Below are 20,480 nucleotides of genomic sequence, written 5' to 3'. Positions count from 1 at the left end.
AAAAATACAAAAAATTAGCCAGGTATGGTGGCAGATGCCTGTAATCCCAGCTACTTGGGTGGCTGAGGCAGGATAATCACTTGAACTCAGGAAGCAGAGGTTGCAGTGAGCCAAGATTGTACCACTGCACTCCAGCCTGGGCAACAGAGTGAGACTCTGTCTCAAAAAAACAAAAAACAAAAAACAAAAAAAGCTAAAATGGCAAGTTTTATATTATATATATTGTTTACCCTCCACACACACACACACACAAAATCAGGCAGATACTCCTCTAACGACACTTACAGTCTATTAAGTGAATGTGGGCATTTTAAAGAAAAAAAATAACTATATGTGGTTACGGAATCAGGATAGTAGTTGCCTATGGACACGGGCAGTGGGGACTGACTAGAAAGGGGAGGGAAGGAGTGCTAGAAGTGTTTTATGTCTTTTTTTTTTTTTGAGATGGTGTGAGCCACCACGCCCAACCCGTGTTTTATGTCTTGATTGGGGTGTTTAGATAAGCATTACATTTGTCAAAACTCAAGAAATTTTATACTTTAAGATCTGTGCATTTCACTATATGTAAATTTTGTTTTGTTTTGTTTTGTTTTGTTTTTTGAGATGGAGTCTCGCTCTGTTGCCTGGGCTGGAGTGCAGTGGTGCGATCTCGGCTCACTGCAAGCTCCGCCTCCTGGGTTCACGCCATTCTCCTGCCTCAGCCTCCTGAGTAGCTGGGACTACAGGCGCCTGCCACCACGCCCGGCTAATTTTTTGTATTTTTAGTGGAGACGGGGTTTCACCGTGTTAGCCAGGATGGTCTCGATCTCCTGACCTTGTGATCCGCCCGCCTCGGCCTCCCAAAGTTCTGGGATTACAGGCATGAGCCTCCACGCCCAGCCTATATGTAAATTTTACCTTAGTAAAAAACAAAACAGGCTGGGCACGGTGGCTCATGCCTGTAATCCCAGCACTTTGGGAAGCCAAGCGGGTGGATCACTTGAAGTCAGGAGTTCAAGACCAGCCTACCAACATGGTGAAACCCTGTCTCTACTAAAAATACAAAAGAAATTAGCTGGGTGTTGGCAAGCGCCTGTAATCCCAGCTACTTGGGAGGTTGAAGCAGGAGAATCGCTTGAACCTGGGAGCCCGAGGTTGCAGTGAACTGAGAGGGACCCACTGCACTCCAGCCTAGGTGACAAAGTGAGACTCCGTCTCAAAACAAAACAAAACAAAAAATGTTAGCAGCTTCTAATCCCTTGACGGTGTATATAGACTGCAGCGATTTTCTCCAACTTCTCACTCACATGGTGTCTCATTATACAGAGGTTTTAAATTTTAAATAATTAAATTTATCAACCTTCTTCATTTATGGTTTCTATATTTGTGTGTCTTGCTTCAGAAAGTTTCTCTTATTCCAGGTAATCATATTATCCTATTTTTTAAATTCTATTTTGGAATAAGTATTTCTTATTACAGGCAATCATATTAGCCTATTTTTTTCAATATGTTTGTTGTTCATTCCTGTGTGGGACATGTAGCTGGTGGGCTAGGTGGAGACCATGGACAAGTTTGCTAACATTGCTAAGTCTTGGTTTTCTCATCCATAAAATAGGGATAATAATTTGTTTTGTTATTGACATAATTCAAAAAAGTAATATTTATTTGTTTATGTATTTATTTTAGAGACAGGGTCTTACTCTGTCACCTAGGCTGGAGTGCAGTGGCAATCTTGGTTCACTGCAGCTCAAGTGATCCTCCCGCCTCAGCCTCCAGAGTGGCTGGGACTACAGGTGCACGCCCCCATGCCCAGCTAACTTAAAAATTTTTTTAGACTGGGCGTGGTGGCTCATGCCTGCAATCCCAGCACTTCAGGAGGCCGAAGTGGGTGGATTAAGAGGTCAGGAGTTCGAGACCAGCCTGGCCAAGATGGTGAAACCCTGTCTCTACTGAAAATACAAAAAATTAGCCGGGCGTGGTGGCGGGCACCTGTAGTCCCAGCTACCGGGGAGGCTAAGGTAGGAGAATTGCTTGAACCTGGGAGGCAGAGATTGCAGTGAGCTGAGATCGTGCCATTGCACTCCAATCTGGGCGACAAGAGTGAAACTCCATCTTAAAAAAAAAAAAAAAAAAAAGCCAGGCGCAGTGGCTCATGCCTGTAATCCCAGCACTTTGAGAGGCCAAGGCGGGCGGATCATGAAGTCAAGAGATTGAGACCATCCTGGCTAACATGGTGAAACCCTGTCTCTACTAAAAAATACAAAAAATTAACTGGGTGTGGTGGCGGGCGCCTGTAGTCCCAGCTACTTGGGAGGCTGATGCAGGAGAATGGTATGAACCCGGGAGGTGGAGCTTGCAGTGAGCAGAGATCACCTCACCACACTCCAGCCTGGGCGACACAGTGAGACTCCGTCTCAAAAAAAAAAAAAAATTTTTTTTGACCAGGCACAATGCGTCACACCTGTAATCCCAGCACTTAGGGAGGCAGGAGAATCACTTGAACCCAGGAGGCAGAGGTTGCAGTGAGCCAAGATCGTGCCATTGCACTGCAGCCTGGGCGGCAAGACCAAACCTCCGTCTCAAAAACAAGACAAAACAAAACAACAAAAATTGCCTCACTATGTTGACTAGGTTGGTCTTGAATTCCTAGGCTCAAGTGATGCTCCCACCTCGGCTTCCCAAAGTGCTGCAATTACAGGCGTGAACCACTGTGGCCGGCTTTGTATCTGCCTGTTTCGTTAAGGCTTTTCTATGGTAGGAAGTGTGGCTTCCCACAGTGCCTAACCAAGTGCCTGGCATTTAGCAAACGTTTAAATGTTTCTTGAATGAATGAACTGGTTGACAGAATGGATGAATAACACATGATAAAAACCAAATTGTAAAGGGGAAAGGAAGGAGTAATTTCTTTTTTTAGAGATGGGGTCTTGCTATATTCCCCAGACTGGTCTCGATATCCTGGGCTCAGACAATCCTCCTGCCTCAGTCTCCTGGGTGGCTGAAATTGTAGGCACTGGCCACCACGCCTGGCTCAGGAAGGAGTAATTTTATCAGTCGGTTCTACTATGAAACTAAACACAAAACTAAGGCCCAAGTAGGGTAGAGAGAACCATATTAAATACATTATTTATTTATTTTTTTATTTTTTTTTTTGAGACGGAGTCTCGCTCTGTCACCCAGGCTGGAGTGTGGTGAGGTGATCTCTGCTCACTGCAAGCTCCGCCTCCCGGGTTCACGCCATTCTCCTGCCTCAGCCTCCCGAGTAGCTGGGACTACAGGCGCCCGCCGCCACGCCCGGCTAAGTTTTTGTATTTTTAGTAGAGATGGGGTTTCACCGTGTTAGCCAGGATGGTCTCGATCTCCTGACCTCGTGATCCGCCCGTCTTGGCCTCCCAAAGTGCTGGGATTACAGGCTTGAGCCACCGCGCCCGGCCTAAATACATTATTTAATATCTACATTGGGTTCTTATTCAAGGATGGGCTCCAAGAGGACTGAACTTCCACTGATTGAATGTGCATGTAAAACTTTAGGTGGATGGCTGGGCGCCGTGGTTCACGCCTGTAATCCCAGCACTTTGGGAGGCCAAGGCAGGTGGATCACTTGAGGTCAGGAGTTCGAGACCAGCCTGGCCAACATGGTGAAACCCCCGTCTCTACTAAATACAAAAATTAGCCAGGCATGTGGCATGCCCCTGTAATCCCAGCTACTCAGGAGGCTGAGGCAGGAGAATTGCTTGAACTCAGGAGTTGGAGGTTGCAGCGAGCCGAGATCGCGCCACTGCACTCCAGCCTGGGTGACAGAGTAAGACTCCATCTCAAAAAAAAGTTTAGATGGGGCCGGGCAGAGTGGCTCACACCTGTAATCCCAACACTTTGGGAGTCCGAGGCAGCTGGATGGCTTGAGCTCAGGAGTTCAAGACCAGACTGCACAACATAGTGAGACCCTGTCTCCACTAAAAATACAAAAAAAAAAAAAAAAAGCTCGGCGTAGTGGTGCACACCTGTGGTCCCAGCTACTTGGGCGGTGAGGTAGGAGGATTGCTTGAGCATGTGGGGGAGGGAGGTTGCACTGAGCCAAGATTGTGCCACTGCCCTCCAGCCTGGGCAACAGAGCAAGACCCTCGGGAGGCTGAGGCAGGAGAATGGCGTAAAAACCCGGGAGGCGGAGCTTGCAGTGAGCTGAGATCCGGCCACTGCACTCCAGCCTGGGCGACACAGCAAGACTCCGTCTCAAAAAGAAAAAAAAAAGGCCAGGCTCACTGGCTTACACCTGTAATCCCAGCACTTTGGGAAGCTAAGGTGGATGGATCACTTGAGGTCAGGAGTTTGAGACCAGCCTGGACGACATGGCAAAACCCTGTCTCTACTAAAAATACAAAAAAATTAGCTGGGCCTAGTGATGCATGCCTGTAGTCCTGGCTACTAGTGAGGCTAAGGCAGGACAATTGCTTGAACCCAGAAGGCAGAGGTTACCGTGAGCTGAGATCGCGCCATTGTATTCCAGCCTGGGCAACCAGAGTGAAACTCTGCCTCCAAAAAAAGAAGAAGAAAAAAAGTTTAGGCAAACGTGCACTTTTCTTGTTGCCTTTTTTTTTGAGATAGAGTTTTGCTCTTACTGTCCAGGCTAGAGTGCAATGGCATGATCTCAGCTTACCACAACCTCTGCCTCCTGGGTCAAGCGATTCTCCTGCCTCAGCCTCCCGAGTAGCTGGGATTACAGGCATATGCCACCACGCCCGACTAATTTTGTATTTTTAGTAGAGACAGGGTTTCTCCATGTTGGTCAGACTAGTCTTGAACTCCCCACCTCAGGTGATCCTCCCACCTTGGCCTCCCAAACTGCTGGGATTACAGGCGTGAGCCACCGCGCCCAGCCTGAACGTGCTGGATTGTAGTTCCAGGAGGCCAGAGATCATGAATACTTTGTCCACCACTATATTCCCAGCCCACAGAATACACAGTCTGGCAGCCAACAGATGCTTATTGAATGAATGAGCCTCAACAGGGCTTTCTCATTCCCACATGCCATGCTGTGGTCAGGCTTAAATCATAACCCAACTTCTGCCACCTAATATATGTATGACCTTGGTTAAATTAAACCAGCAGTCCCCAACCTTTTTGGCACTGGAGACCAGTTTCATGGAAGACAATTTTTCCACTGGAGAAGGAATGGTTTCCGGATGATTCAAGCACATTACATTTATTGTGCACTTTATTTCTATTATTATTACATTATAATGTATAATACAAATAATTATACAACTCATCATAAAGTAGAATCAGTGAGATCCCTGAGCTTGTTTTCCTGCAACTAGATGGTCCCATCTGATGTTGATGGGAGACAGTGACAGATCATCAGGCATTAGATTCTCATAAGGAGCAACCTAGATCCTTCGCATGCGCAGTTCACAATAGGATTCATGCTCCTATGATAATCTAATACCGCTGCTGATTTGACAGAAAGCAGAGCTGAGGCAGTAATGTAGGCAATGGGAGCAGCTGTAAATACAGATGAAGCTTCGATCGCCAGCCATTCACTTCCTGTTGTCCGGCTCAGTACCTAACAGGTCACGGACTGGTACTGGCCCCACAGCCCAGGGGTTGGGGACCCCGACTTAAACTAAGGCCCAGGTTTCCAGAATAACATCCACTTTGAGGGCTTGTTGAGTGGATTAAGTCATAAATGTTGGTATTCTTGGCCGGGCATGGTGGTTCATGCCTGTAATCCCAGCACTTCCGGAGTCTGAGGCGGGTGGATCACTCGAGGTCAGGAATTTGAGACAAGCCTGGCCAACATGATGAAACCCCATCTCTACTAAAAATACAGAAAATTAGGCCGGGCGCAGTGGCTCATGCCTGTAATCCCAGTACTTTGGGAGGCTGAGGTGGGTGGATCATTTGAGGTCAGGAGTTTGAGATGAGCCTCGCCAACATGGTGAAACCCTGTCTCTACTAATAAATACAAGAATTAGCCAGGTGATAGTGGCATGCACCTGTAATCCCAGCTACTCGGGAGGCTGAGACGGGAGAATCCCTTGAGCCTGAGAGGCAGAGGTTGAGGTGAGCTGAGATCGGGCCATTGCACTCTAGTCTGGGTGAGAGAGTGAGATCCTGTCTCAAAAAACAAAACAGAATAAAATTAGCTGGGCGTGGTGGTGGGCGCCTGTAATCCCAGCTACTCAGGAGGCTGAGGCAGGAGAATCACTTGAACCCGGTACACGGGGGTTGCAGTGAGCCCAGATTGCGCCATTGCACTTCAGCCTGGGCAACAAGAGTGGAAACTCCATCTCAAAAACAATGCAAAAGAAAAAATGTTGGTATATTGTTGGAGCATTATAATGCACAACTAATTTTGTGTCCTCTCCTACTCCCCCACCACCACTTTACTTTCTCTATGTAAGTCGTTTGTTCTCAGGCCTCAAGGCAGTTCCTTGCTCTAACCAGTTTGCCTCTACTAGTCCATAGAATTGCTTGGTTTGGCCGAATGAGTAAATCAATTATGGTCATTTACAAGAACCATTGCCCAAATATGCCTACTTACTCCAAAGCACAAGAATCATGAGGGGCAGTTCACATTTGTTCACCTCCCATGATGTACAGGTTGTATGCTGGACACTTTCATGCCTTATCCCACAAATTAGGCTTGTCCTTAAGTAGAAGCATTGACAAAGTTTTTGCTACATGGATATTAATTTTGTGCCCAGATCATAGCATTTTTTAAAAAATCGTTGGCTGAATAAACTGTTTTAGTTTTTTTTTTTTTTTTTTTTTTTTTTGAGACGGAGTCTCGCTCTGTCGCCCAGGCTGGAGTGCAGTGGCCCGATCTCAGCTAACTGCAAGCTCCGCCTCCCGGGTTTACGCCATTCTCCTGCCTCAGCCTCCCGAGCAGCTGGGACTACAGGCTCCCGCCACCTCGCCCGGCTAGTTTTTTGTATTTTTTTTTAGTAGAGATGGGGTTTCACCGTGTTAGCCAGGATGGTCTCGATCTCCTGACCTCGTGATCCACCCATCTCGGCCTCCCAAAGTGCTGGGATTACAGGCTTGAGCCACCGCGCCTGGCCTTTTTTTTTTTTTGAGATGGAGTCTCACTCTGTCTCCCAGGCTGGAGTGCAGTGGCACCATGTCCGCTCACTGCAACCTTTGCCTCCCCAGCTCAAGCAATCCTCCTGCCTCAGCCTCCGAAGTAGCTGGGACCACAGGCATGTGCCACCATGCCTGGCTAACTTTTGTATTTTATCATATTGGCCAGGCTGGTCTTGAACTCTAGAGCTCAAGCAATCTGCCCGCCTAGGCCTCCCAAAGTGCTAGGATTACCAGTGTGAACCACCACACTGGCCTATTTTTTACTTTTTTTTTTTAAATACAAATTGCCGTACTGTTTTCCATAGCAGCTGCACTATTTTATTTTCTTTTGAGACAGAGTCTTGCTCTGTCGCCCAGGCTGGAGTGCAATGGTGCGATCTCGGCTCACTGCAACCTCTGCCTCCCAGGTTCAAGTGATTCTCCTGCCTCAGCTTCCAAAGTAGCTGGAATTACAGGCACCTGTCACTGCACCAGGCTAATGTTTGTATTTTTAGAAGAGACGGGGTTTCTCCATGTTGGCCAGGGTGGATTCAAACTTCTGACCTCAGGTGATCCGCCTGCCTCAGCTTCCCAAATGCTGGGATTACAGGCGGGAGCCACCGCGCCAGGCCAGCTGCACTATTTTATATTCCCACCAACGGTGCACAAGTATTCTGATTTCTCCACATCCTCACCAACACTTGTTAGTGATTTTTGATAGCTGACATCCTAATGGGTATAAGGTGGTATCTCATTTTGGCTTTGATTTCATTTACCTAGTGGTCAGTTTTGTTAAGCATTTTTTAATTTGCTTGTTGGTCATTTCTACAGTATAGTATATATTTCTTTGGAGAAACGTCTACTCAAGTCCTTTGCCCTTTTAATTGAGTTGCTTGTTTATTGTGGTTGAGTTGTAGGAGTTCTTTATATATTACAGATCTTAACCCCTTATCAGATATATGATTTGCTATTTCCTCTCATTCTGTTGGTTGCCTTTTCACTGTTCTTTTTTGTTTTGTTTTGTTTTTTGGGGGGTGGGGGTTTGAGACAGAGTTTTGCTCTTTTGCCCAGGCTGGAGTAAAGTGGTGCAATCTCAGCTCACTGCAACCTCCACTCTGGGGGTTCAAGTGATTCTCCTGCCTTAGCCTCCCGAGTTGCTGGGAATATAGGCGCCCGGCACCATGCCTGGCTGATTTTGTACTTTCAGCAGAGATGGGGTTTCACCATGTTGGCCAGGCTGGTCTCAAACTACTGACCTCAGGTGATCCACCCGCCTCGGCTTCCCAAAGTGCTAGGATTACAGGCTTGAGACACCATGCCCAGCCTTTTGTGTCCTTTGATGTACAGAAAATATACTTTTCTCTACTGAACGGCCACAGCACCCTTGTCAAAAATCATTTGGCTAGTCAGGGCATGGTGGCTCACGCCTGTAATCCCAGCACTTTGGGAGGCTGAGGCGGGAGGACTGCTTGAGGCCAGGAGTTTGAGACATACCTGGGCAACATGGCAAATGGCAAAACCCCGTCTCTTACACACAGTGCAAAAGTTAGCTGGGCATGGTGGGTGGCGTGTGACTACTGGCTGTCTCAACTACCCAGGAGGCTGAGGCAGAAGGATCTCTTGAGCCCAAGACGTCCAGGCTGCAGTGAGCTTTGATTGTGCCACTGAACTCCAGCCTGCGCGATGACGGAGCAAGGCTCTGTCTTAAAAAAAAAAAAAAAAAAATCAGCTGGGTGCGGTGGTTCAGCACTTTGGGGGGCAGAGGCGGGCAGACCACGAGATCAAGAGATCGAGACCATCCTGGCCAACATGGTGAAACCCCGTCTCTACTAAAAACACAAAAATTAACTGGGCGTGGTGGCGTGCGCCTGTAGTCCCAGCAACTCGGGAGGCTGAGGCAGGAGAAACGCCTGAACCCGTGAGGTGGAGGTTGCAGTGAGCCAAGATGGCGCCACTGCACTCCAGCCTGGCTACAGACCAAGACCCCGTCTCAAATAAAAAAAAAAAAAGAAAAAAGAAAAAAAAAATCATTTGACTGTATATGCGAAGGTTTTGTGCCACAAACTTTTGTGGTTGGTGATACAAACAACATAGTCTCTGCCTTAAGGAAACCACAGTCGAATTAAATAGATTCCGTTTCAAGTAGCATCTGTCCTGTGTGCTCAGTGGGCACTGGGCCCATGTTTTCCCACATTTTGCCCCTTGAGCTTCTGATCCAACCGGTGAGATAGGTAGGATGATCCTCTTTAGCAGAGGGGTAAGCTTAGTCCCCTGAGAGCGCGGCTATGGCTTACGCGAGGGTACGGACAGTCAGGATTTGAACCCAAAGTTCCTGGCTCCATGTGTCATGCTACCTCCGGCCAGATGTTCTCACCTCTAAAACTTGGGTAGAAGTGAACCGAGATGCTCTCTACTGAGCAACTCTTCAGCTCCAGCATCCTATACATTAAGGAGTCACTAAAAGCCAGGGTCCACGAAAAAGGTGCAGACATTAAGCATGATCGGGGTGCACAGAAGAGCGGAGCCCAAAACACCACTTCCAGCCCCAGTGGACGAGTCCTACAGCGGCAGCCCTGCAGCTCCGAGCGGTTGCCGAGTCCTCACCCGGAACCCGGGCGCGGTTGGGCTGTGCTATTGGCGCGGGTGGGGGACGCACAGCCCAAAAATGCCCGCGACAAGTTTCTAGGGCAGTTCTCGCCAGTCTCTCTGGAGGGAGCCTGTGGGCTTCTGCGACATTTCTCGCACTTGCTCTCTGGCCTTCCTCCCGTTTCCACCCTTCCCGCGGAGGTTTTCCTTCCCGGTGGCCCCTTCCTCGGGTGTCCCTTTGGTACGCCCCCACCCGGGCGGGGAGCTGCGTCGCTGGCGCCCGCGTGGCCACTGCGCATGCGGACCCGTCCTTGGGGCGGGGCCGCGCGGGGAGGAGGGTCCGGGACGGAAGCGCGGAGCACGGACCCCGCCCCTTCGCGGCCCCGCGTGACGTCGCAGGGGGCGCCGGCCTCCGCCGGGCCCGGAGTGGTAAGCGCGAGCGGCTGGCGGATCGGACGCGCGAGACCGGGAGGGGACGAGGGTGTTGCAATCGTTCGGGGCGGGGGCTTTCCGGGGAGGGGGTGCTCAGGTGCACCAGCGGCCGCGGACCCCCAGGCTCTACCCTCTCCTCCCTTTAACCCCCTTCCAGCCGGACGGGAGGCGGGGCAGGGCTGAGCATTTGTGACACCTGCATTTCCGTGGCTCCCTCCGTCTCCCCCCACCGCTGTTTATCTCTTCGCCTTCTAGAAGTTCTTTTCCATCAGGCTGTCGCACCTTGCGTGGGAAGGAGCACCCCACTTGGAAGCAGGAGACAGGGTTCAGACCTTGGCCCTACCCCTCCTATGTTAAAGTCCGCGAGCCTCAGTTTCCCCCACAGTATTTTTTGCCTCGCCTTACCCGGTTTTGAGAATCTGTACGAGAAAGAGAAAGGAAATGGACATCTGTTGAATTCTGCATGGCCAAATACCACGCAGATTGCTTCATCCACTACGTTTAATCCTTATTACTTGGTGTTCTTAGAACTCCTATTTCATGGATTCTTAAGCTCACAGAGTCAGTGAGTAACAGAAAGGGATTCAGATCTAGCCGTTTAGCTGCACAGTGGAGTTCTTCTCCAGAATCTGCCTTTGTCTGGGCTCTGGCTGGAACTATTCCTCAGCCAAACCCTCGCCCCAGAACAGTGCTTCCTGTTTCTCCAGCTGAGAAGTCTCCCTTTGGGGTTCCTTCTTCCACCACGGAGTGCCCTGCTCTGCCTCCACTGAGATTACTTCAGAAATTAAATGCAGCAAATATTTATCCAGCAGTGCAGGGAGATGAACTTTTGGAGTCGGGAACCTTGGATTCTTATTCTGGCTCTGCCACTTACTGTGTGGCCTTGGAAAGTCCCTTGTCTTCTCTGAGCTTTCTTTTCTCTTTGCGTAAAAGAGGTGCTCTTGTCCCATTCTCCCTCCCTGTCCTCCAGCAGGCTCTCCCCGGAGGCTCAGCCCCCTCTGCTCCCCATGGGCAACTGCCAGGCAGGGCACAACCTGCACCTGTGTCTGGCCCACCACCCACCTCTGGTCTGTGCCACTTTGATCCTGCTGCTCCTTGGCCTCTCCGGCCTGGGCCTTGGCAGCTTCCTCCTCACCCACAGGACTGGCCTGCGCAGCCCTGACATCCCCCAGGTAAGTTCCCCACCCCCATATCTGCTCTTCCTTCCAACCTAGACAGGCTTTTGCTGCTAATCTCATCTCACCCATCTCCCACCCTTCTTTTGCTCACAGGACTGGGTCTCTTTTTTGAGATCTTTTGGCCAGCTGACCCTGTGTCCCAGGAATGGGACAGTCACAGGGAAGTGGCGAGGGTCTCACGTCGTGGGCTTACTGACCACCTTGAACTTCGGAGACAGTCCAGACAGGAACAAGACCCGGATATTCCAGGCGACGGTCCTGGGTAGTCAGATGGGATTGAAAGGTGAGATCAGAGGCTGGGCTTGGTGGCTCACACCTATAATCCCAACACTTTGGGAGGCCGAGGTAGGTGGATCATTTGAGGTCAGGAGTTCGAGACTAGCGTGGCCAACATGGTGAAACCCCGTCTCTACTAAAAATACAAAAATTAGCCAGACACAGTGGCAGGCGCATCTAATCCCAACTACTTGGGAGGCTGAGGCAGGAGAATCGCTTGAACCCAGGAGGCTGAAGTTGCAGTGAACCAAGATTGCACCATTGCACTCCAGCCTGGGTGACAGAGCAAGACTGTCTCAAAAAAAAAAAAAAAAATTAAGAATAGTACAGGCACGGTGGCTCATGCCTATAATCCCAGCACTTTGGGAGTCTGAGGAGGGCGGATCACGAGGTTAGGAGTTCGAGACCAGCCTGGCCAATATGGTGAAACCCCGTCTCTACTAAAAATACAAAAATTAGCCAGACATGGTGGCAGGTGCGTCTAATCCCAACTACTTGGGAGGCTGAGGCAGGAGAATCGCTTGAACCCAGGAGGCTGAAGTTGCAGTGAACCGAGATTGCACCATTGCACTCCAGCCTGGGTGACAGAGCGAAACTCTGTCTCAAAAAAAAAAATTAAGAATAGTACAGGCACGGTGGCTCATGCCTATAATCCCAGCACTTTGGGAGTCCGAGGAGGGCGGATCATGAGGTTAGGAGTTTGAGACCAACCTGGCCAACATGGTGAAACCCCATTTCTTTTTTTTTTTTTCTTCAAGACGGAGTGTCGCTCTGTTGCAGTGGCTGGATCTCAGCTCACTGCAAGCTCCGCCTCCCGGGTTTACGCCATTCTCCTGCCTCAGCCTCTGGAGTAGCTGGGACTACAGGCGCCCGCCACCACGCCCGGCTAGTTTTTTGTATTTTTTTTAGTAGAGACGGGGTTTCACCGTGTTAGCCAGGTTGGTCTTGATCTCCTGACCTCGTGATCCGCCCGTCTCGGCCTCCCAAAGTGCTGGAATTACAGGCTTGAGCCACTGCACCCTGCCATGAAACCCCATTTCAACTAGAAATACAAAAATTAACTGGGTAGGCTGGTCACAGTAGTTCACACCGGTAATCCCAGCACTTTGGGAGGCCGAGGCGGGCAGATCACGAGGTCAGGAGTTCGAGTCCAGCCTGACCAACATGGTGAAACCCCATGTCTACTAAAAATGCAAAAATTAGCCGGACATGGTGGCACACGCCTGTAATCCCAGCTACTCAGGAGGCTGAGGCAGGAGAATCATTTGAACCTGGGAGGCGGAGGTTGCAGAGAGCCGAGATCGTACCATTGCACTCCAGCCTGGGCGACAGAACAAGACTCAGTCTCAAAAAAAAAATTAGCCAGGCTTGGTGGTGCGCGCCTGTAGTCCTAGCTACTCGGGAGGCTGAGCCAGGAGAATTGCTTGAACCTGGGAGGTGGAGGTTGCAGTGAACCAAGATCGTGCCACTGCACTGCAGCCTGGGAGACAGAGTGAGACTCCGTCTCAAACAAACAAACAAAAATACAAAAATTAGCCAGGTGTGGTGGCAGGCGCCTGTAGTCCCAGCTACTTGGGAGGCTAAGGCAGGAGAATCTCTTGAACCCGGAAGGCTGAGGTTGTAATAAGCAGAGATCACACCACTGCACTCTAGCCTGTGCGACAGAGACAGACTCTGTCCCACCAAAAAAAAAAAAAAAAAAAAAAGTAAGGTGAGATCACAGAGGACTGTGGGGTCGGGCATCAGAACACTCAGGGCTGGACCCTACCTCTGACCTCACCAATGATGACCTTGGACACATCCCTGGACTTTAGTCACTTCTGTGATTCGGGCTTTCAGTGAACATGCTGCCAACAGGGTAGGTTTTCTATGAATGCTTTCTTCCTCTGCCAGTTCTGACGTTCTTTGAGTCTATCTTTGGAGGTAGGATGAAATGGGCTAGATATTTGACCTACTGTTTTCTCATCCTTTAGCTACCTCCTCTTAGAGACCCCTTTTTCCTCAGGGATATCAGAGAAGCATATTCAATTAAACCAGTGTCATAAGGGCCTGCTATGTGCTTAGCATAGTTCTGTATGCCACAAAGGATGCAGAAAAAAATTAGACAACATAAATTTCCAAAGAGCTATAGTGTTCTGGGAAAATGACAAGCGAGAGAGACAGAAAGTGAAAATGTCAGTGGATGCCATTAATCCCTGTATGACATTTGCCTTATCTAAAATATGCTGAGATAAAGAGGGATGGAAGAGGGTGGTATTTTTTGACTTCTGAGGTCCTTTACAACACTATCATTCTAAGATTCTCCTATGAGTATGTATGTATCGGGGGAGTGGGTCTCTGCCTGTCCAGGTGTACATGTATGTTAACAAAAATAAGGAATGTGTCTGATATATGCAGACTTGGGACAATTCTTTCTCATTCTTTTTACTTTTAAAGAGATACATAATAGTTTTATTGAGATATGATTCATACACAATACAGTTCACCCATTGGAAGTGTACAGTTAGGGCCGGACGTGGTGGCTCACGCCTGTAATCCCAGCATTTTGGGAGGCCAAGGCAGGCAGATTGCTTGAGCTCAGGAGTTTGAGACCAGCCTGGACAACATGGCAAGACTCTGTCTCTACTAAAAATACAAAAAAAAAAAAAATAGCCAGGCGTGTTGGCACACGCCTGTGGTCCCAGCTACTCAGAAGGCTAAGGTGGGAGGATTGTTTATCCCTGAGAGGCAGGACTTGCAGTAAGCATTCTCCCACCTCAGCCTCCTGAGTAGCTGGGATTACAGGTGCTCGCCATCATGCCCAGCTAATTTTTTTTTTTTTCCTGAGACGGAGTCTCGCTCTGTCACCCAGACTGGAGGGCAGTGGTGCAATCTCAGCTCACTGCAACCTCTGCCTCCTAGTTTCAAGAGATTCTCCTGCCTCAACCTCCCAAGTAGCTGGGATTACAGGCACGTGGCACCATGCCCAGCTAATTTTTGTATTTTTTTGTAGAGATGGCATTCCACCATGTTGGCCAGGCTGGTCTTGAACTCCTGACCTTGTGATCCGCCCGCCTCGGCCTCCTGAAGTGCTGGGATTACAGGCGTGAGCCACTGCGCCTGGCCAATTTTTTTATTTTTTGTAGAGATGGGGTCTCACTATGTTGCCCAGGCTAGTTTCAAACTACTGGGCTCAAGTGATCTTCCTGCCTCACCTCCCAAAGTGCTGGGATTACAGGCATGAACTACCAGGTCTGGCCTATTACCCAATTGTTTTAATTTACTTTCTCCTGATTGCTAGTAAGGTTGAACCTCTTATGGTTTATTGTCTGTTTTCATGTTGTCTGTGAATTACCTGTTTGTTTCCTTTGTTCATTTTTCTTTTAAGTTATTTGTCTTTGTCTTCTTGATTTGTGGAAGGTCTTTATTCTGGATAGTAATCCTTTTTGTCATTTAAATATAGGTATTTTCAATCAATATGTTACTTGTTTTTTTAACTTATCTTTCATTGCATAGAAGTCTTTAATTTTTATGAGGTTAGGTTTGTCACTCTTGTCCTTTATTAAGACTTTTAGGTTTTGTGTCTTTCATAGGAAGGCCTTCCTCATTTTAAAATTAGAAAATATTCTGGCCAGGCATGGTGGCTGATTGCTGTAATCCCAGCCTTTGGGAGGCTGAGGCAGGTGGATCACCTGAGGTCAGGAGTTCTAGACCGGCCTGGCCAACATGATGGAACCCCGTCTCTACTAAAAATACAAAAAATTAGCTGGGCATGGTGGTGGGTGCCTGTAATCCCAGCTACTCTCAAGGCTGAGGCAGGAGAATCACTTAAACCTAGGAGGTGGAGGTTGCAGTGAGCCAAGATCGCGCCACTGCGCTCCAGCCTGGGCAAAAACAAGAGTGAAACTCTGTCTCAAAAATAATAAAATAAAACGGCTGGGCGTGGTGGCTCATGCCTGTAATCCCAGCACTTTGGGAGGCCGAAGCGGGCGGATCATGAGGTCAGGAGATCGAGACTATCCTGGCTAACATGGTGAAACCCTGTCTCTACTAAAAAATACAAAAAATTAGCCGGGTGTGGTGGCGGGCGCCTGTAGTCCCAGCTACTCGGGAGGCTGAGGCAGGAGAATGGTGTGAACCCAGGAGGCGGAGCTTGCAGTGAGCGGAAATCGTGCCACTGCACTCCAGCCTGAGGGACAGAGCAAGACTCCGTCTCAAAAAAAATAATAATAATAATAAAATAAAATATACTGTATTTTCTTTTAATACTTAAGTTTTTTTTTTAGTTTGTATAGTTCTTTAATACATCTGGACTTTATTTTATGTTATAGGATAACAGTTTGACGCTATGTTTTTTTCTACATGGAAATTTTCCCAAGGCCATTTACTGAGGCCATCCTTTCCCCACTAATTTAAAATAGGGTGAGAACCTTTCAATGGATTTTGGTACCAAGTGAGAAACTGCTTTCTTAAAAAGGATGAGCTAGTTTATGCAAACTGACATGGGCAATGTGTATCTGCCCATTTCACTGCAGCCTTGCGAGTATTGGTATGGTTGTTGTATTGATTGTAATTTAAATTAATTTAAATTACAACTTAATTTGTGTTTATATTGATACAAAGTTATTTTCATTTCTCAGTGATATAAATAATGGTATATGGAATAGTTCATTGAATAGAATCAATGCCAAAACACCTGGTATTAAAGAAAGCCTTAAAAAATAAATAGGGCCAGGCATGGTGGTTCATGCCTGGAATCCCGACATTTTAGGAGGTCAAGATAGCAGGATGACTTAAGCCCAGGAGTTTGAATCTAGCCCGGGCAATACAGTGATACCCTGTCTCTACAAAAAAATTTTAAAATTAGCCAGGCGGGTGGCGCATGCTTGTAGTCCCACCTATTCGGGAGACTGAGGTGGGAGGATCACTTGAGCCCAGGAGGTTGAGGATCCAGTGAGCTGGGATCGTGCCACTGCACTCCAACCTGCACGACAAAGTGAGACCCCATCTCAGAAAAATAAAGAAAGAAAGAAAAGAATAGAAGTGTGAAGACAGAGGCTCCCGCGTCACCCCTCATTTTCTTCCATCTTTTGTGCCTTTCACAGGATCTTATGCAGGACAACTGGTCCTTATCACAGCCAGGGTGACCACAGAAAGGACTGCAGGAACCTGCCTGTATTTTAGTGCTGTTCCAGGAATCCTACCCTCCAGTCAGCCACCCATATCCTGCTCAGAGGAGGGGGCTGGAAATGCCACCCTGAGCCCTAGAATGGGTGAGGAGTGCGTTAGTGTCTGGAGCCACGAAGGCCTTGTGCTGACCAAGCTGCTGACCTCGGTAAGAGCCTCGGATGGGTCGCCAGGGTTTTGTGGACTGCCTGCTGACTGCTGTATCTTGAAGGCCCCTGGAAACAATTCTACGTTGTAGAAAAAGCACAGGTTTTATAACCCTGCCTTGGGGCCTGTGTGACTTAGAACAAGTGTCTAAACATCTCTGAGTGTCAGCTTCCTCATCTGTAAAACAGAAAACATGACCCTATCTCTTAATTCCACCAAATAAGGATTAAATGAGAATGACTGTGAAGTGCCCAGCACAATGCCTAGGACATAGAGATTTGATAAGTGACAGCTATTATTGTTTACTATTGTCTTTAAAACATTCTCTCTACCTCAAAGGAGTTCAGAAGCTGTAATAAGAGGCAAATGGGCTAATTGCTATTAGAAAGATGTGAGCAAAGTGTTATGCAAACACAGAATAAGGAGCCATTAACCCTAACTTGAACATTTGTGGAGAGTGCTTCACACAGAAGGTGGCATTTACCAAAGAGCATTGTGTACAGCAGTTTATAATGCACAAAGTGCTCTTAGGGTTCATTAATTCATTTGATCTTAAAATAGCCTTTTGAGGTAGGTGTTATTATCCCATTTTGCAGATGAGGAAACAGGTTTAGAGAGAGGGAGTGAATTGCCAAAGGCCACACAACTGGTTAAGTGGCAGAGCCAGGATTGCAACCCACACCTTCCGTCAGGTCAGGATGATCCTTGAAGATCCGTCTCAAAAAAAAAAAAAGAAAAAAGAAAAAAACCCATGAGGAACGTAACCTGGGACTTGGAATCAGAGATCTGGTTTCTAGATCTAGCACTGCTTGCACTTTTTTTTTTTTTTTGAGATGGAGTCTCGCTCTGTCACCCAGGCTGAAGGGCAGTGGTGCAATCTTGGCTCACCGCAAGCTCTGCCTCCCAGGTTCATGCCATTCTCCTGCCTCCTCCTTCCAAGTAGCTGGAACTACAGGCGCCCACCACCACACCCAGCTAATTTTTTGTATTTTTAGTAGAGACGGGGTTTCACCATGTTAGCCAGGATGGTCTCGACCTCCTGACCTCATGATCCACCCTCCTCAGCCTTCCAAAATGCTGGGATTACAGGTGTGAGCCACCACGCCCGGCCGCTTACACATCTTTAAAGTGTGGATCATAATGAAGTTTCCTATCTCTTGGAGTCATGATGGGGGTTCAGGTTGATAGCTGGGCAAGAAAGTAGTTTTCAAACCATCAAGACAAATGTTCGAGCCTGGGCAACATGGCGAAACCCTATCTCTACAAAAAATACAAAAAAATTAGCTGGGCATGGTGGCACATACCTGTGGTCCCGGCTACTCAGGAGGCTGAGGTGGGAAGATCACTGGAGCCCAGGAGGTGGAGGTTGCAGTGAGCCGAGATCGCACCACTGTACTCTAGCCTGGGTGACAGAGTGAGACCCTGTTTAAATAAATAAATAAATGTCAACTTATATGAAAATAACATTGGCCGGGCGCGGTGGCTCAAGCCTGTAATCCCAGCACTTTGGGAGGCCGAGACGGGTGGATCACAAGGTCAGGAGATCGAGACCATCCTGGCTAACATGGTGAAACCCCGTCTCTACTAAGAAATACAAAAAACTAGCCGGGCGAGGTGGCGGGCGCCTGTAGTCCCAGCTACTCGGGAGGCTGAGGCAGGAGAATGGCGTGAACCCGGGAGGCGGAGCTTGCAGTGAACTGAGATCCGGCCACTGCACTCCAGCCTGGGCTACAGAGCGAGACTCCGTCTCAAAAAAAAAAAGAAAATAACATTTTCCCTTTAGTTGCTCCCTAGATGTGGAGAGCCCTCTCCCTCATGGAGGCTCCCTCTATAGCCCTTGGGCTGGATTAAGATCTCCTTCTCCTCCCCTCCCTGTACCCCTCCGTAGGAGGAGCTGGCTCTGTGTGGCTCCAGGCTGCTGGTCTTGGGCTCCTTCCTGCTTCTCTTCTGTGGCCTTCTGTGCTGTGTCACTGCTATGTGCTTCCACCCACGCCGGGAGTCCCACTGGTCTAGAACCCGGCTCTGAGGGCACTGGCCTAGTTCCCGACTTGTTTCTCAGGTGAGGTTCTTTGCTCCAGTCCTGCGGGAGCAGGGAATGGGGTGGGGGTGGAGGTTGTAACTGGGGTAGAGCAGATCTTTGGACTTTTCCTCAAAGACTGCTGCTTCTGAGTCCCCGAGAACCTCTTCAACCACAGCTTTCCCTTAGGGACTGGGAACAATTTGACACTGTGAGCATTCAATATTTTTCTAATTACTTTAACTTTTTTACTATAAAATATTTAACACTTATGTAGAAAAGTCCAATACCATAAAAGGACAGCTTGGCAAATTATTATAAAGTGGATACTTATAAATACCACTGAGGAAAGGAATAGAATATTACCAGCAGTCCACAAACCCCCATGGTCCCTTCCTTCCTGACTATGCCCTCCCTCTCCCTAGAAATAACTACTGGCTTGCTTTATAATTTATTGCCAAGTATGTATTCCTAAATAATATAGTTTGGGTTTACTTATTTTTGAACCTATGTAGACAGAATCATACACATTCTTTTGTGGCTGACTTCTTTCAAGCAACATTGTGATTTTAAGACTCACCCATAACTAGTTCGCATCCAAGCATTTGGGTAACAATGGTGAGTTAAGAGGGTTCACATTTGATGATTCGTCCTGGATATGAACCATGTTTGTCTTGCTTTTGTCCTGAAATTCCGATACCCAGTTTTATGATGAAAATTTTGTAAAATTCAACTTGAACTGCTCAGAAGAGTCTAATTGATGATACCCATTTACTGGGGACATAGTATGTGCCCAAGAACTTGACATGCACCTTCTCTCTTCCATTTAGTCATCGTTACCTTTAGAAAAAGCTGATTCTGTTAACAAGATCTTTGGAGGGAATCAGCTTCACAAACGTAGCAGTGGGTGGGGGTCATTAGGTTCACATGTCAGCCCACTAAGGGAAAAAATATTTCTGCAAAAAATCTTCACTTGTCAGAGGGAGGGTGCATGTAATCTGAGAGCCATGTTTTATGCATCCAGCTCTTGAACTGGTCTCAGCTTCAGCTGGCTGCGGTCACCTAGGAAGTTACTATGGGAAAAGTGCAAATAGTTCAGGCTCAGGAAACTGATTGGGCCAGAGGAACTGGAAGCTCAAGATCAACTTTGCTTATTTTGCTGATGGCTGGACCTAAATGCCCTAGCCACCTACTTGGGACAGGAAATGACAGGACCCTCTCAACCTTGGACTGGGAAAGGAGGGCTTCCTGCCCCTGGCAGACCCTGGGGTCCTGAGGCTACCTTAGTTGGGATCAAATGCCTGTATTGGTCTCTAGCTGTCACTCCCTCTGCTCGTTCCTCAATTTCTGCACACATCTCAGAGCTTCCTCTAGCAGCTCTCCGACCTGTTTTGTTGTTTTCTTTTCTTTCTCCTCAGGTGTGAATCAACTTCTTGGGCCTTGGCTCTGAGTTGGAAAAGGTTTTAGAAAAAGCGAAGAGCTGGAATGTGGGGGAAAATAAAAAGCTTTTTGCCCAGTGGCGTGTATGGTATTTATTGGGGGTTGGATTGAGGTGCGGATTTTAGGGTAGGCAGGCTTACAAGTTTTGGGGACTCTTTTCTGTTGACTCTTTAGTTTGGACACAGGTTGCCATAGGGCAT

General features: G+C 48.1%; 1 protein-coding gene across 4 annotated transcripts; it reads left to right on the top strand.

Moving 5' to 3' along the window:
• The first annotated feature begins 9,949 nt into the window (after nt 1–9,949).
• TMEM219 (transmembrane protein 219) lies at nt 9,950–20,360 on the top strand. Of its 4 annotated transcripts, none has more exons than XM_025371516.1 (6): nt 9,951–10,053; nt 10,312–11,228; nt 11,328–11,517; nt 16,595–16,824; nt 18,712–18,882; nt 20,259–20,358. In XM_025371516.1, exons 2-5 carry the CDS (start codon nt 11,064–11,066, stop codon nt 18,847–18,849), a joined length of 723 nt encoding a protein of 240 aa, XP_025227301.1. In that variant the 5' UTR covers nt 9,951–10,053; nt 10,312–11,063; the 3' UTR covers nt 18,850–18,882; nt 20,259–20,358. The 4 variants fall into 4 exon arrangements, with proteins under 4 accessions (XP_025227302.1, XP_025227301.1, XP_025227299.1 ...); XM_025371514.1 differs by having other exon boundaries at nt 9,952–10,053; nt 11,027–11,228; nt 20,259–20,360; XM_025371515.1 differs by having other exon boundaries at nt 9,952–10,053; nt 11,030–11,228; nt 20,259–20,359.
• The last annotated feature ends 120 nt before the right edge of the window (nt 20,361–20,480 follow it).

The sequence above is a fragment of the Theropithecus gelada genome, chromosome 20 (genome assembly GCF_003255815.1).
Source record: "Theropithecus gelada isolate Dixy chromosome 20, Tgel_1.0, whole genome shotgun sequence".
NCBI classification, from domain to species: domain Eukaryota; kingdom Metazoa; phylum Chordata; class Mammalia; order Primates; family Cercopithecidae; genus Theropithecus; species Theropithecus gelada.
This window is presented reverse-complemented; position numbering and strand designations above follow the sequence as displayed.

Coding starts and splice junctions, on each gene's coding strand:
- TMEM219 (XM_025371514.1), top strand. CDS start 11,064: ATGGGCAACTGCCAGGCAGGGCACAACCTGCACCTGTGTCTGGCCCAC. Junction 11,518..16,594: donor TAGTCAGATGGGATTGAAAG/GTGAGATCAGAG, acceptor TGCCTTTCACAG/GATCTTATGCAGGACAACTG. Junction 16,825..18,711: donor TGACCAAGCTGCTGACCTCG/GTAAGAGCCTCG, acceptor ACCCCTCCGTAG/GAGGAGCTGGCTCTGTGTGG.